Source organism: Theobroma cacao, chromosome 8 (genome assembly GCF_053813885.1).
Source record: "Theobroma cacao isolate CCN51 chromosome 8, ASM5381388v1, whole genome shotgun sequence".
Taxonomy (NCBI): domain Eukaryota; kingdom Viridiplantae; phylum Streptophyta; class Magnoliopsida; order Malvales; family Malvaceae; genus Theobroma; species Theobroma cacao.
In genome coordinates, this window is record NC_142646.1 from 1283158 (window position 1) to 1295486 (window position 12329).

The following is a 12329-nucleotide window of genomic DNA, read 5'->3' on the forward strand; positions in this document are numbered from 1 at the left end:
TAATAAAATTAAGAGTATCTGTAACTTTTGTTTGAATCTAATCTCTCATGGTACGCAGTAACCAAGCCAAATTATCGTCTTCATGGCACCTAACTTGATAAGGAATTCTTGGTTAATATGGACTTAGTGCTTTTTTTTAAAAAACTTGTAAGGTTAGGTTAGGTTAGGTAGCTCTTCTTTTAATTAGATTAAAAAATGGACAAATAATGATAATTAGATTATAAATACAAAGTTTAATCACTAAGTACACATTTATGATGTCATATTTTGTGGTAAAATGGTAGTATATAGATATTAATATACTAACCACAGTTCAGATATAAAGCTTTTTTTTTTTCTAAATTCTTTTGTAGTTTTATAAGTAGGACTGTTAGCTATTCTTTTTATTTTTTTTCTTTATAGGGCTATGTACCAATTCTTGAAATAGGCCATGAATTTCATCAGCATTTTGGGCCACATTCATCCGGCATCTAGAGTGTTCAATTTTTCATTTTTTTAGTTCCTTTTTGTTTCTCTTTGAAGCTACATTTCCTTTTGTACTTGCTCTTGAAGCTACATAATAAATTAAGTGAAATGTCAATGGTGGCCTTCACCGAACCCAGCTAGATCAACGGTGCATGGATAATGGAGACTTTTCAGGCAAAAGAGTGTCAATAACAAAGACAGCTCAACCTCCCCGTTTGCTTCCAATGAAGATTTTCCTGACGACAGGCCAACAATTTCTGCCGCTATGAGAATGATTTGTGGTGCGTAATTGGTAAAAAAAATTGAATTTCTTCGAACTACAGGACTTTGGGTTCCCATACCCGAGGATATTCTCGCCAATGCACTTCCCCTTTCATTTCATCCATAAATAGTGCTGCATTTTGGTCTGTTAAGCTCCATTACGGGGAAACACAATCCAAAACCTTCTCTGCTTACTTCTCATAGGCTGTTTCTCATTTCTGTAGCTGGAAAAGTTGTTCGAAATGGCCGGAAAGAGCAAGGTTTTGATCATTGGGGGCACTGGGTACATCGGGAAGTTCATTGTTGAAGCCAGTGCGAAAGAGGGTCATCCCACTTTTGCCCTAGTAAGAGAGAGTGCGTTCTCTGATCCTGTGAAGGGGAAACTTATTGACAACTTCAAATCCTTAGGGGTCCAACTGTTGTACGTAAGTATATATTTTAGTTCTTGTGTGTATTTCCTGGCTGTGAAATGTTCTGGTGTTTGATCTCTTTTGATGTTTTTTTTCATGCAGGGGGATCTTTACGATCACGAGAGTTTGGTTAAGGCAATAAAGCAAGTCGATGTGGTGATATCAGCCGTAGGTCACATGCAGATAGCAGATCAAGTTAAGATCATTGCTGCCATCAAAGAAGCTGGGAATGTGAAGGTTGGTGCTTCTCTGCTTGCTCATATTGTTCCATTTTCTCTTTTTCTAGTTACTTTACATACTTAAAGTCTGGTTTTTAATACGTCTTCATGGGATCCAACTACATGTAATTATGTAGAATTAACTTATCTGTGACTCAAAATGCACTAATGTTACACTTTCCCTGTTCGCACATCAGACTACTTCTGATACTCGCCAATCCTCGTATGTGAGGATTCTTTTGCTTCTTTTGAAAGCTGTTCAGCTTGTTTATCTCTTTAAGAAACTTCATCAACAAATTTGCCTTTCAAAAGAAAAAACTTATCTGTGACTCTGCTGATTAAACAAATTAATTGATGAACATTATTGGGATGCATAATATTCTGCAAATTGCTGAAACCAAGAATGTATACATAGTGATTCATTTTTAATACATTATTTTGGTGGAATGGACCCTCTTTGTACTGGTTTTGATTGTCAAATTGTCAATGGAGTAGATAATCACCCACCCTGGTTGCATACAGTAGTAAAAAACTAGCAACAGTGCAGTTTTGTTGGTATTCCATTCTAATGGTGTTTTCTTTTTATTTGGACAGAGATTTTTCCCTTCGGAATTTGGGAATGACGTGGACAGGGTTCATGCCGTTGAGCCAGCAACATCAGCATTTGCAATGAAGGCTCATATCCGCCGTGCTATCGAGGCTGAAGGAATCCCTTACACTTACGTGCCGGCTAACTGCTTTGCAGGCTATTTTCTTCCTAGTTTGTGTCAGGCAGGAGCCACTGCTCCCCCTAGAGACAAGGTCGTTATCCTAGGGGATGGAAATCCTAAAGGTAAATAGTGTTTATTAGCTCATCAATAACCCACAAGAGACAAGGTTGACATGCGGTACCTCTGCTGATTGCTTGTGAATTATGCTAACTTCATTGCTAGAAATAACCCTTGGATTGATCGAAATGGAAATGGGTCATTGTAGTGAGCTAGAAAAAGGAAAGGAAAACAGAGCATCTGTTCCTGGAAAAAAGAAAATAAAAGAAATCCTGAGGACTCGATCAGAAAGTTTTGAAGGGCTTAGTTAGTTGTAGACATTAAACAAAGCATGTGTAATCACTATTTGCATCCTGTTCTGCTTGCAGCTGTTTTCAACCATGAAGGTGACATCGGCACCTTCACCATCAAAGCTGTTGATGACCCCAGAACATTGAACAAGGTCCTCTTCATTAGGCCTCCTAAAAACACCTACTCACTTAACGAGCTTGTTGCCCTGTGGGAGAAATTGATTGGCAAAACCCTTGAGAAAACTTATGTTCCGGAGGACCAACTCCTCAAACAGATCCAAGGTTGGTGAAATGCCCTCTTACTTTTGTTATTGTTATTCCATTTTCAAACGTGAAAGGCAATGTCAGTTAATTGGTGTTGTTTGGTATTCATCAATTCCTGCAGAGGCCCCAATTCCAATCAATGTGGTGTTGTCAATCAATCACTCAATCTTTTTGAAAGGCGATCACACCAACTTTGAGATCGAACCATCGTTTGGATTCGAGGCTTCTGAGCTGTACCCTGATGTGAAATATACCACTGTGGAAGAATACCTTAGTCGTTTTGTTTGAGAAAAGAACCTTGAACCGTGGCTCTTCTTCTTAATTAAACTAAAAATAATCTGTTCGCCAACGAGATTTATGGAGAGTACTAGAGGAGAGTGTGTGTATGTTTGTTCATAAGCTTGTTACTACTATCATCCCACAGATTGTGAACCATGCTGCTCTTCTAAATTTTCTATAAAACTAAAAGCCGCTCTTGTATTTACTTCCTTATATAATTTCCACCATAAGCATTGAGTCCCAGGACTGTAAAATTGCCTGAGTATGCAGAAGGGTGTTACCCTCTTATGTTGGTCTACTCAACCAAAACATGAATCATGATACAATGCTACCCTTTCTTTTGGCATCTAACCCAGGACTTCAAAAGCGAGTAATTCATTTTAGCAATGGAAAATGAGCATTGGACCATCATTCATTGTCCTGCAATAGATCTCTAACACTGGGTCTTCAAGGAGCGTTTGTGGGAGCCGAGTCTATCTAAATAGAAAGAGATGGTCTGATTTCTCAAAGCCAAACCAACCATTTCGCACGGTTCTCTTGATTTTTTCAAGTTTCAATAGGATTAACAGGTCTGTGAACGTGCTGACCACTAATGGAAAAACAGCAGATTATGGCCAGCAAACTTATGGTCTTAAGAGGTTTAGGGAGTATTTTATACATTATGAAGAGGTACTCTAATCCAATTTAATAAGCTAAAGAAACCCAATTGATATAGCTATCTTCCCCCCCAAAAAGATTGTCAAACATAACACCGAAGCATCTAATAAATCAAATCTAGCTACCCCACGTTTTATACAACAACATGCAATTGTCACAGCAAGGGCCTCGAAAGAAGTACGCAGGGTGTTTCAATCTCAGGTCGGGTAAATAAAGGGATCTTGGAAAGCTTATAAGGGTGTGGAGAGAAGGTAATGGCTTTGTAACACAATGCCATACTTGTTTATGTAATTAAGATTACCCTTTTAGTAATACTTTTTCTCCCCTTCTTAACTTTCATCTTCAATTCTCAACTCTTTTAATGAATCCGTTCGTGCAATAATTACTAGAACCAGTGCTGCTCGTGATATGGAACGAAAGACAAACCTTGCAGCTATCTGAATTCATCCCACGGCACCTCGTGTTCCAACAAGAAGATTCCTGATTATTAAAGAGCGTATGGTCCCAATGGTCTCTGATTAACAAAATATATCTCGAAAACTTATTTCGAATCAGTAGTTATGACTTACAAATCATCTGTCAACTTCTCCAACTAATGTTATTCTAGCAAACTTGGACAATTCGGACTAGGACAAAATCAGCTCGGCAGCTCCTATAAACGAAGCTGTCAAACATCCCCTGTTTTTTAACCATTAATTGTACAGTATGTCTTTGAAAGTCTGGTAAAATGAACTGTGCCATATCCAGGAGACAAGCTGCTGCTTGAGAAGTCTGAACTTGTCTAACATAAGAAAATCCTTCACCTACTCTACCCAGTTTTTCATCATCAAGTTATCTACCTCTACCAATCAACTTCCACGATGAAAAAGCTTTCGGGAAAATAAATAAATATGTAAATTTTTGTGCAGTTGCTATCTGTATACAAGGGTAAGATATTTGCAAGTTTGCCCCTCTCATCTTCTTTTACATGTTTTCTTTCAGTAACGACTTGACAAACTTAAACCTGATGAACTTGAGTTCTTGAATTAAAGGATTTTGTTTCAAGTATCAGGAAAAGGTGGGATGTGCAAACCTACGCTTTCTTGGAAGGTTTATCATTGGATTTAGCTGACCCTGATAAGCAGTCCCATTGCTTTTCGGAAAACTTTGCTGACACAGCTTTCAAGTTCCTGAAGCCAGCTCCAATTCTGGGTCCCAGTTGTGGCTGCTGCCTCCAATTGAGTCGAAGATTTTGTTGCATTGCTTACTTGTTTCACTCCATATCCAATCATTTTTCTATTCTTTATTCCCTCACTTTTCTGACCTGCAAAATATAAAGCAAAAGAAATCAACGATAAAAGAAGGGAGAACTGCCAATCCTTCAACCAGAAGCAGTATCAGACGTGAAAACCAGGTTCGAAACAAAGAAAATAGTGGAGAAGAGTTTCCAGCTCTTACCATTAAACTCCAACTCGGGTTTGGAGGACTCTGACCAGAGAACAAGGGTAGGGGTGATAACTGTGAGAGCAGCCCAGAAGAAGAATATCACGACAAAGGTTCTCCCTTCCATTTTTTCAAAGGAACCCTGATTCAATTTTTGATTAGTTGTTGAGAGAGCTTTAAAGTACCCTTTTTGAGAGGGAAAGAGACTGACGCAAAACCTTTCACAAATTAGCTGGCCATGTTTAAGGAGCAAATGTTATTATAAAACTTAATATTAATATTCAAATCGTTATATTCTATCCCTAAACTAATCAAAAGTCAGGTACAAACAACAAACTCATGGAGATTACTCTTTGTTCAGTTGTTGGAGAGTTGTTATTTCAAGACGTGTGTGCATGATTAGGCATCCATCTGGCATATCATCCTTGGGTCAATTTTCCCCAAGGCTGCCCCTGCACTCAGTTTACAACTACCATGGAGAACCTGATAATCGACAATAATTTAAGCTTCAAAATACTGAGTTATCAAGCTTAAAAGATTCCTGAGAGTTTTTCCTGGTGGCTGGTCCATAACAAACGGCAATGTAGCATAGGCCTACCCTTGTTTATACCCATCCAACAAAGCCAATACCAGGTCAACAAACAACTATGCAAGCAAATTATGGGAGAAATAGGCTAGCAATATTATTGGCAGGATCGCCTTGGGGAACCAATCATTCGCTAGAGAATTAGAAGGAAGTTGTCTTTTGATTAAGAGTTCATATGCTATGGTCAACCAATGGAAATAAAGAAGATGCAGGGGAAAGCAGCCATTGATTTCTTTATTTTGAAATTTGTACGACCAAAACCGTAATTACATTGCAAGAAGCTTAAAAGAAAAAGAAAAAGGAAAATACAAATAAATTTTGGTACAAAGTCGGCCATGCATAGCGAATTAAAACAGAATCCCCAACATATATACGTGACTGACAACGCTTCCTTCTAGAATCTAAAAGCATGAAAGTTGGAAAGGCTCCAACTTTCAGTCCATCGTAGAACCTAAGCCCCTGGCAGTGGTTTTCTTCCCAGTGTACCTCTGTTGAAAGCCACAAAGGAACAAATTAATAGGATATTCCAAATTTCAAAGGAGGGAGAGTGAGGAACAGCAGAATCAAAATATGGTGATTAGAACAAATTCCCAAGCTCTCACCTGCTTCCCCATGCTGAACGGGACGTATTTATACTTGATCATGTGCATTAGCTGACGCTTCATCGTGAGGACAAACAGAACAATCCAGTAGCAGAGTAATATGGGCCAAAATACAGGAACATCAAATACAGAAAAGAAGGTCATCAAGAAGGCCATGCAGAGAGCCTTTGTAATGGAGTACCTGAAACCAAAAAACCAAAGAAAAGCAAGTCCTCTTTGAGCCTGCATAACTAAGGGAAATTCCATGACCAACGAAAAACAGAACAGACAATGCACAGAACAATTTCTACCAAATCCAGTCTCCTCGCGTCACATACTACATGCATATCTTATGCATTCATCATTTCATCTTCAGCTTGAAACATGTTCATGCAATTTGTAGTATTCTGATGATCTGATTACTAGTTATCAACTAATCCGGCGGTATGTTCATTAGCAGAAAACATGATCCTATGACACTGTATAAATATACTTGCTCCAAGGTCCAATTGTCTCAGTTTATAACTGTGAAAGACCGTAATCAATCAACAACGACCAAGTTTCTTAAACATCTTTCAAGTTACACATATCAAGAGCAGAACCTTGCAAAGAATTTGATATTAATAGCAGAAATAAGATGCTCCCAACCTCCCCATTGAATTTTGCATGTCAGAACATTCAACATGAAATCATAGATTAAGAACTGGCGATGCAAGACACCGACCGAAGATAATTCATTGATCAAGACAAAGTAATTCCCAAATCGGAAAACGGGATGCATTAGATTACCAAAACTTGAACTCAGGAAGCCGGCGGATGAAAGGCTTGAATTCATCGGAGTCTTTAGTAGGCAATGAGGCTCCATCCAACACCTCGAGTTCAGGATCAACCTTAGGCGACAAGAAACCAATTAACAGATTCAAGATGTAAATTCCGAGGCCATAGGATACGATGTAAAAGCCTCGCAGGACGTAAACGCGTAGAACGTAAATGGCTGCAACGGCAAGAGTTCCAAGCCACCTTTCGGCGAGATGTGGCGTGGAACGATCCAAATAGTACTGAAATGTCCTCGAGAAATCGTTCTTCCACTTCGCAATCGGCGCCACCGCCGTGGCAGCGTCGTCCCCCAATGATTCCATTTGAAATTAATTATATAATCTAAAATCTAATATCCCTAAGAAAAAAGAAACAAATTATGGATCATAATTTAGAAAATTAATATTAAAAACGTAGGAAAATTACTGTTTCAATGGAAAATTATAATCAAAATGTTAAAAATGTGAGGGAAACAACAAGTAAAAAGGAAAGACAATCACGAATTACCTTTGATTGAAGATGTAGTTAGGGTTTAATTACAGAGATCTAATGATGGTAAGAAGTTTTTTTTATGGATCTGCTGAATTTCACGGAAATAAGAGACAAGAAAAGGACAAAATTGCAGGCAGTTTACGGTTAAACGGGTTGTGCCGCGCGTATTCATCAAAATCATCGCGACGACGACGTTTTGGTTAAAACATGCCCACTTCACCCATGTTTTGCTTGATTTATCCTTTTTTTTTTCAACGTGCTTATTTGTTTGCTTAAAAAAAATTAACATTAAATTTGCTATTTTGTGTATAGAAAGGGAAGAAAATGGAAGCTCCGTTTGGTAATCAGATAATAATTTTTTGAACGAAAAATTTTTTAATAAAAAAATTTTCTTGAAACGTTTAAATTGTTGATGTATAAATGATTATACAAAAAAGTTTTTTTAATGTTAATGATTTTTTTTTATTTTTCTATTGAATTTCAAGTTCTTTTTTTTATTCCGTTTTTATCCCAATCAAATTATGAGGAATTCCAAAAACCTTGAACCCTAATAATTTCCTATGATTATCAAATATTTTAATGTTTAATTAAGACCTTATTTATAAAATCTAGGGCTCATTTAGTTTAGAAAATATTTATCATTTTTAATTTAACATGTAATTACGATAAGTTAAATAAATAAATTGTGAATTTGGAAAATATGGATTCCCAAAGTAGTTAAATAAGTTGGAAACCCAAACTTAGTTATTACTCTTTATTTATTGAATATATATAATGTAAAAATGAACTTTTTAAAAGAAAAATAGAATTTAAAGGATTTAAACTTTATAAAAAGAAAAAAATGAGAAAGAAGATATTACTTCTGATTAATTAATAATAGTAAATTCGCAGAAAAAATTAATTGGGCCACAAAATAGAAAGCTACCTTAAATGGTTTAAGGGGCCCAATTGCTTAAGCCCAATTATACCCCGTCAATAAATTTCAGACACCGTTGTGGAAACCCAAAATTGCCCTCAGGGAGGCCCAGTATATTCTACCCTACCACTGGAGCATCATTTCCTCCATTTCGAGCTTTGTCTCCCAATCACGCACGCACCTGGGAAGTCGAAAGGAAAAAAGAATTAACCGATCACAAGTTTTTCCCGAAGGAAGCTGAAGATGGGAACCCTAGGGAAAGCTGTATACACCGTTGGATTCTGGATTCGTGAGACCGGCCAGGCGCTCGATCGCCTCGGCTGCCGCCTACAAGGCAGCTACTTGTTCCAAGAGCAAAGTGAGTTTTTTTTTATCCATTTCTCAGCTTCTCTTTTTTCCTCTTCAAAGTATGTAGCCAAAGCTAATCTCTCCTAATGCTAGGGATTTTCTGCAGATTTGATAGCAAATACTAATTTGTATTGTAATTTTTCAATTTCTTTCGTTTTAAGCTTATAGTTTTCTTTGATGCTGTCGTTAAACTATTAGCTGGCTCTGTATAATAGCGTAATTTCTAGTTATGGATGATAAGCTGACAGTTAAATCCCTCCTAAAAATTTCTATAATGACCTTGTTTAGGTTATACTGGTTAATTGCTTGTTTACTTGCTAAGTTTATGTGGAAACGCGGCTGCATTTTACTTTTATATGTTGCCATTGTGGTTTGTGTTTCAAAGATAGGATATTTGGTTATGTTGCTTTAGGTTGCTTTCTGTTACCTGACTATGCGCTTATGGTATTATTCTTTTCTTAGTTTCTAGGCATCGGACTCTGATGAACATATTTGATAAAGCTCCTGTGGTTGACAAGGATGCATTTGTCGCCCCTAGCGCATCCGTCATTGGTGATGTTCAGGTGGGAAGAGGATCATCTATTTGGTATGGATCTGTTTTAAGGGGTAAGATCCTTGACTCCTTGTTTGTACACAATCTGGCATTTTTGTTTGATGACAGAATTGTATAAGTCTACCTTAAGAAAGGACAGTGTCAGACTTCATGTCTACAAGTTAGCATATAAAAGGTTTAGTGTTATGCTAATTAACTTTTAGATTGTGACATAAGGAACAGATAGGTACTATTAATGGTAATACTTGTACTGGTTTTTATTCAAAGTGTTTTATTTTGAAGTACTATGTTGAATAAAGATAGTTGACTTTAGTTGATTATTTTGGCACATCAGAATCTTTTAACTTTAGCAAATGTTGGATGTTCATCACTTTGGTATAGAGGAATATGGCTTGTGGTAATGAAGGATGTACCTTGTTTCAACTTTAACTATTGGTTTAGAGGAATGTGGCTTGTAATTTTAACTATCAGTTTCAACTTTTAATTGTTGGTATTATGTTTAGTTTATTTTCTCTTGATGATGTAGGATATTGTCTGCCTGATCTGCATACTATTCAATTAACTTTGTAGCTTGCCTAAACAATGTATTGATTCATACAAGCAGGATGCTTGTATCTTGCACCTTATCCTCCACCCGATTCATGTCCTACCCAACTCCACTTGCTTCTTAAAACTTAAGTATGACCAAAATAAATAAGATGGTAATCTTATTCTCCATTCTCCTGCAGAGTAGACCTATGTTATTAGTATTTATCATTCTTCTCTTTAACCGTAAAATGAAGCTCTTTATTTATACTATGAAGGTGGTAATATTGGGATTCTACTTCATAGGTATTTCACATAATTGATTTCTTGGCTCATAAATTGAGGCACTAAACATGCCAGGGCATCTCTCCTGAATAAATCAAAGAAAAATCCCCTTTTTTTTGTTAATATTTATTAACTCATAGGAAAATTGATTGACTCTTCAGTACCATGTCCGAGGAAGAGAAAGTTTTCTGAGATCAGCATATTCCACTTTTCAACCACCCTGTGGATGGGAAGCTATAAGTTTCTTGTCCATCTGAATTTGTTTAACAAGTTTAAATTGTAGTTGTGTAGGTTAGGGATGTTTCTTTGACATTTTATTTAACTAGATTTTGTTAATTATCATCCTAATTTTTTCTTTTAACAGGGGATGTCAACAGCATTAGTGTTGGATCTGGAACTAATATACAAGACAACTCCCTTGTGCATGTGGCAAAGTCTAATCTAAGTGGGAAAGTGCTACCAACTATTATTGGAGACAATGTTACAGTCGGTGAGTGTAATGGCATTGGCCATAAATTTCATTTGAATTAACCTGATAAAAGTTCCTTCCATTCACAGGCTATGATTGAAATTTTGAAATGATCAGGTCATAGTGCTGTTTTACATGGGTGTACTGTTGAGGATGAAGCATTTGTTGGAATGGGAGCAACACTTCTTGATGGTGTAGTTGTGGAGAAACATGCTATGGTTGCTGCTGGAGCCCTTGTCAGACAAAATACAAGGATCCCTACTGGGGAGGTACATTATGAACCCTACTTGGAATTTGTTCTTATAGAAATATCCTTGACTATCTCTGATTAGATGATGCTGGTATTCTATCTTTGTTGGTTTTTAACAGATATGGGGTGGCAATCCTGCAAAGTTCCTGAGGAAGCTAACTGATGAGGAGATAGCTTTTATTTCTCAGTCAGCCACCAATTATTCCAACCTTGCACAGGTACATGCAGCTGAGAATGCAAAGCCATTCGATGAAATTGAATTTGAGAAAGTCCTCCGCAAGAAGTTTGCTCATCGGGATGAAGAGTATGACTCAATGCTGGGCGTTGTACGAGAAACTCCTCCAGAACTAATTCTTCCAGACAACGTCCTACCAGATAAAGCACAGAAGTCTTCTGAAAAATGATCTTTTTCACGTCATTTTTTTTGTTTGCCTCAACCCTTGAGATATGGCATCAAGGAATATTTGTTGTTATGTGCAAGTACATGGCGGAGGGATCATTTTCTTTCCCAATAATACCGGGCATGTTGTAGGATAGAAACATGGCTCATTTTTAGCTTTCAGCTCCTCATATGGTTACTCAGAGACTCTTTCCATGACCGGAAGAATGTATTTTGATGTCTAATGTTCCTTGTACCTAAGATTCTTGTTTTCATGATGATTGTCATTTTGTACTTGTTAAAGTCATTTCCCACCATTTATAAGTATTGCAAACACCATAGCTGGTGTGTCAGTTTGCATAAGTGGCAAGTTGGTGCAGCAATGTCATTTGTCAAGAGCAATTGTTTGAATGGGAAACATTCATATTGCTCTCTTTTGCGAAACCACGAAGCTTAGTAAGTTCAAGATATCTCTCGTGACTGGTTGTGACTTGATGGCAGGCTGCAGAGACTGAGGTTGGAAGTTCTCAAAATGGGCTAAAAGAAAAGCAACTGGCTTGGCGTGCTTCCCTGGGCCTCAGGAGGTAAAGGACTGCTTGTGTAGTCCAACTTGGTTTCGCCGTTAGAATTTAGCTCTTTCAAGGTAATAATTTCTTACTTGATATTCTATTTCATTTAATTGGACTCTTTTATGTATAAAAGAAAGGAATCATATTTTAGATTGTATGTGGATGTGAGTATTTCGACTGTGAGATTCATACAGTTAGGCTTTTTTATCTATATAGGAGAGAATTATACTTTGAATTGTACTTGCGTTCGAAAATATTTCACATTTGATATCTCTCATGGAATCTCAATTCTCACGTTAATGAAGAGTACCACCTCTTTGACATAGAATCTGTGACACTTCACAACTAGATTGAGAAGTTTGAGACAAGCGCAATTTCTTCCAATAATTTGGAACCTAACCCATGTGCGAAAATCCTAGCCACGTTGCGAAAATGCTTAGCCCATTTAATGTTTACTAAAGCACTAATAACTCGTATATTAATGCTAATGATCCGATCTTTTCTGCAATAATTAAAGTCTGATTCGG

General features: G+C 37.2%; 4 protein-coding genes across 5 annotated transcripts; 2 read left to right on the forward strand and 2 right to left on the reverse strand.

Moving 5' to 3' along the window:
- The first annotated feature begins 792 nt into the window (after nt 1-792).
- On the forward strand, nt 793-3159 carry LOC18591409 (phenylcoumaran benzylic ether reductase Betv6-like). Its single transcript, XM_007017511.3, has 5 exons — nt 793-1151; nt 1239-1373; nt 1949-2186; nt 2490-2693; nt 2797-3159. Exons 1-5 carry the CDS (start codon nt 969-971, stop codon nt 2961-2963), a joined length of 927 nt encoding a protein of 308 aa, XP_007017573.2. The 5' UTR covers nt 793-968; the 3' UTR covers nt 2964-3159.
- A 1322-nt stretch (nt 3160-4481) lies between these two features.
- On the reverse strand, nt 4482-5264 carry LOC18591410 (uncharacterized). The gene is made up of 2 exons (XM_007017512.3): nt 5049-5264; nt 4482-4914 (listed from the first exon to the last, which is right to left on the reverse strand). The coding sequence occupies exons 1-2, from the start codon at nt 5158-5160 to the stop codon at nt 4715-4717; spliced, it is 312 nt and encodes a 103-aa protein (XP_007017574.2). The 5' UTR covers nt 5161-5264; the 3' UTR covers nt 4482-4714.
- Nucleotides 5265-5826: 562 nt separating this feature from the next.
- On the reverse strand, nt 5827-7636 carry LOC18591411 (protein RER1B-like). 2 transcript variants are annotated; one of them, XM_007017513.3, is made up of 4 exons: nt 7524-7636; nt 6990-7374; nt 6222-6402; nt 5827-6107 (listed from the first exon to the last, which is right to left on the reverse strand). In XM_007017513.3, exons 2-4 carry the CDS (start codon nt 7337-7339, stop codon nt 6054-6056), a joined length of 585 nt encoding a protein of 194 aa, XP_007017575.1. In that variant the 5' UTR covers nt 7340-7374; nt 7524-7636; the 3' UTR covers nt 5827-6053. The 2 variants fall into 2 exon arrangements, with proteins under 2 accessions (XP_007017575.1, XP_007017576.1); XM_007017514.3 differs by having other exon boundaries at nt 6990-7365; nt 7524-7610.
- Nucleotides 7637-8562: 926 nt separating this feature from the next.
- Nucleotides 8563-11536, forward strand: LOC18591412 (gamma carbonic anhydrase 1). Its single transcript, XM_007017515.3, has 5 exons — nt 8563-8782; nt 9235-9378; nt 10500-10625; nt 10722-10873; nt 10974-11536. Exons 1-5 carry the CDS (start codon nt 8668-8670, stop codon nt 11256-11258), a joined length of 822 nt encoding a protein of 273 aa, XP_007017577.2. The 5' UTR covers nt 8563-8667; the 3' UTR covers nt 11259-11536.
- The last annotated feature ends 793 nt before the right edge of the window (nt 11537-12329 follow it).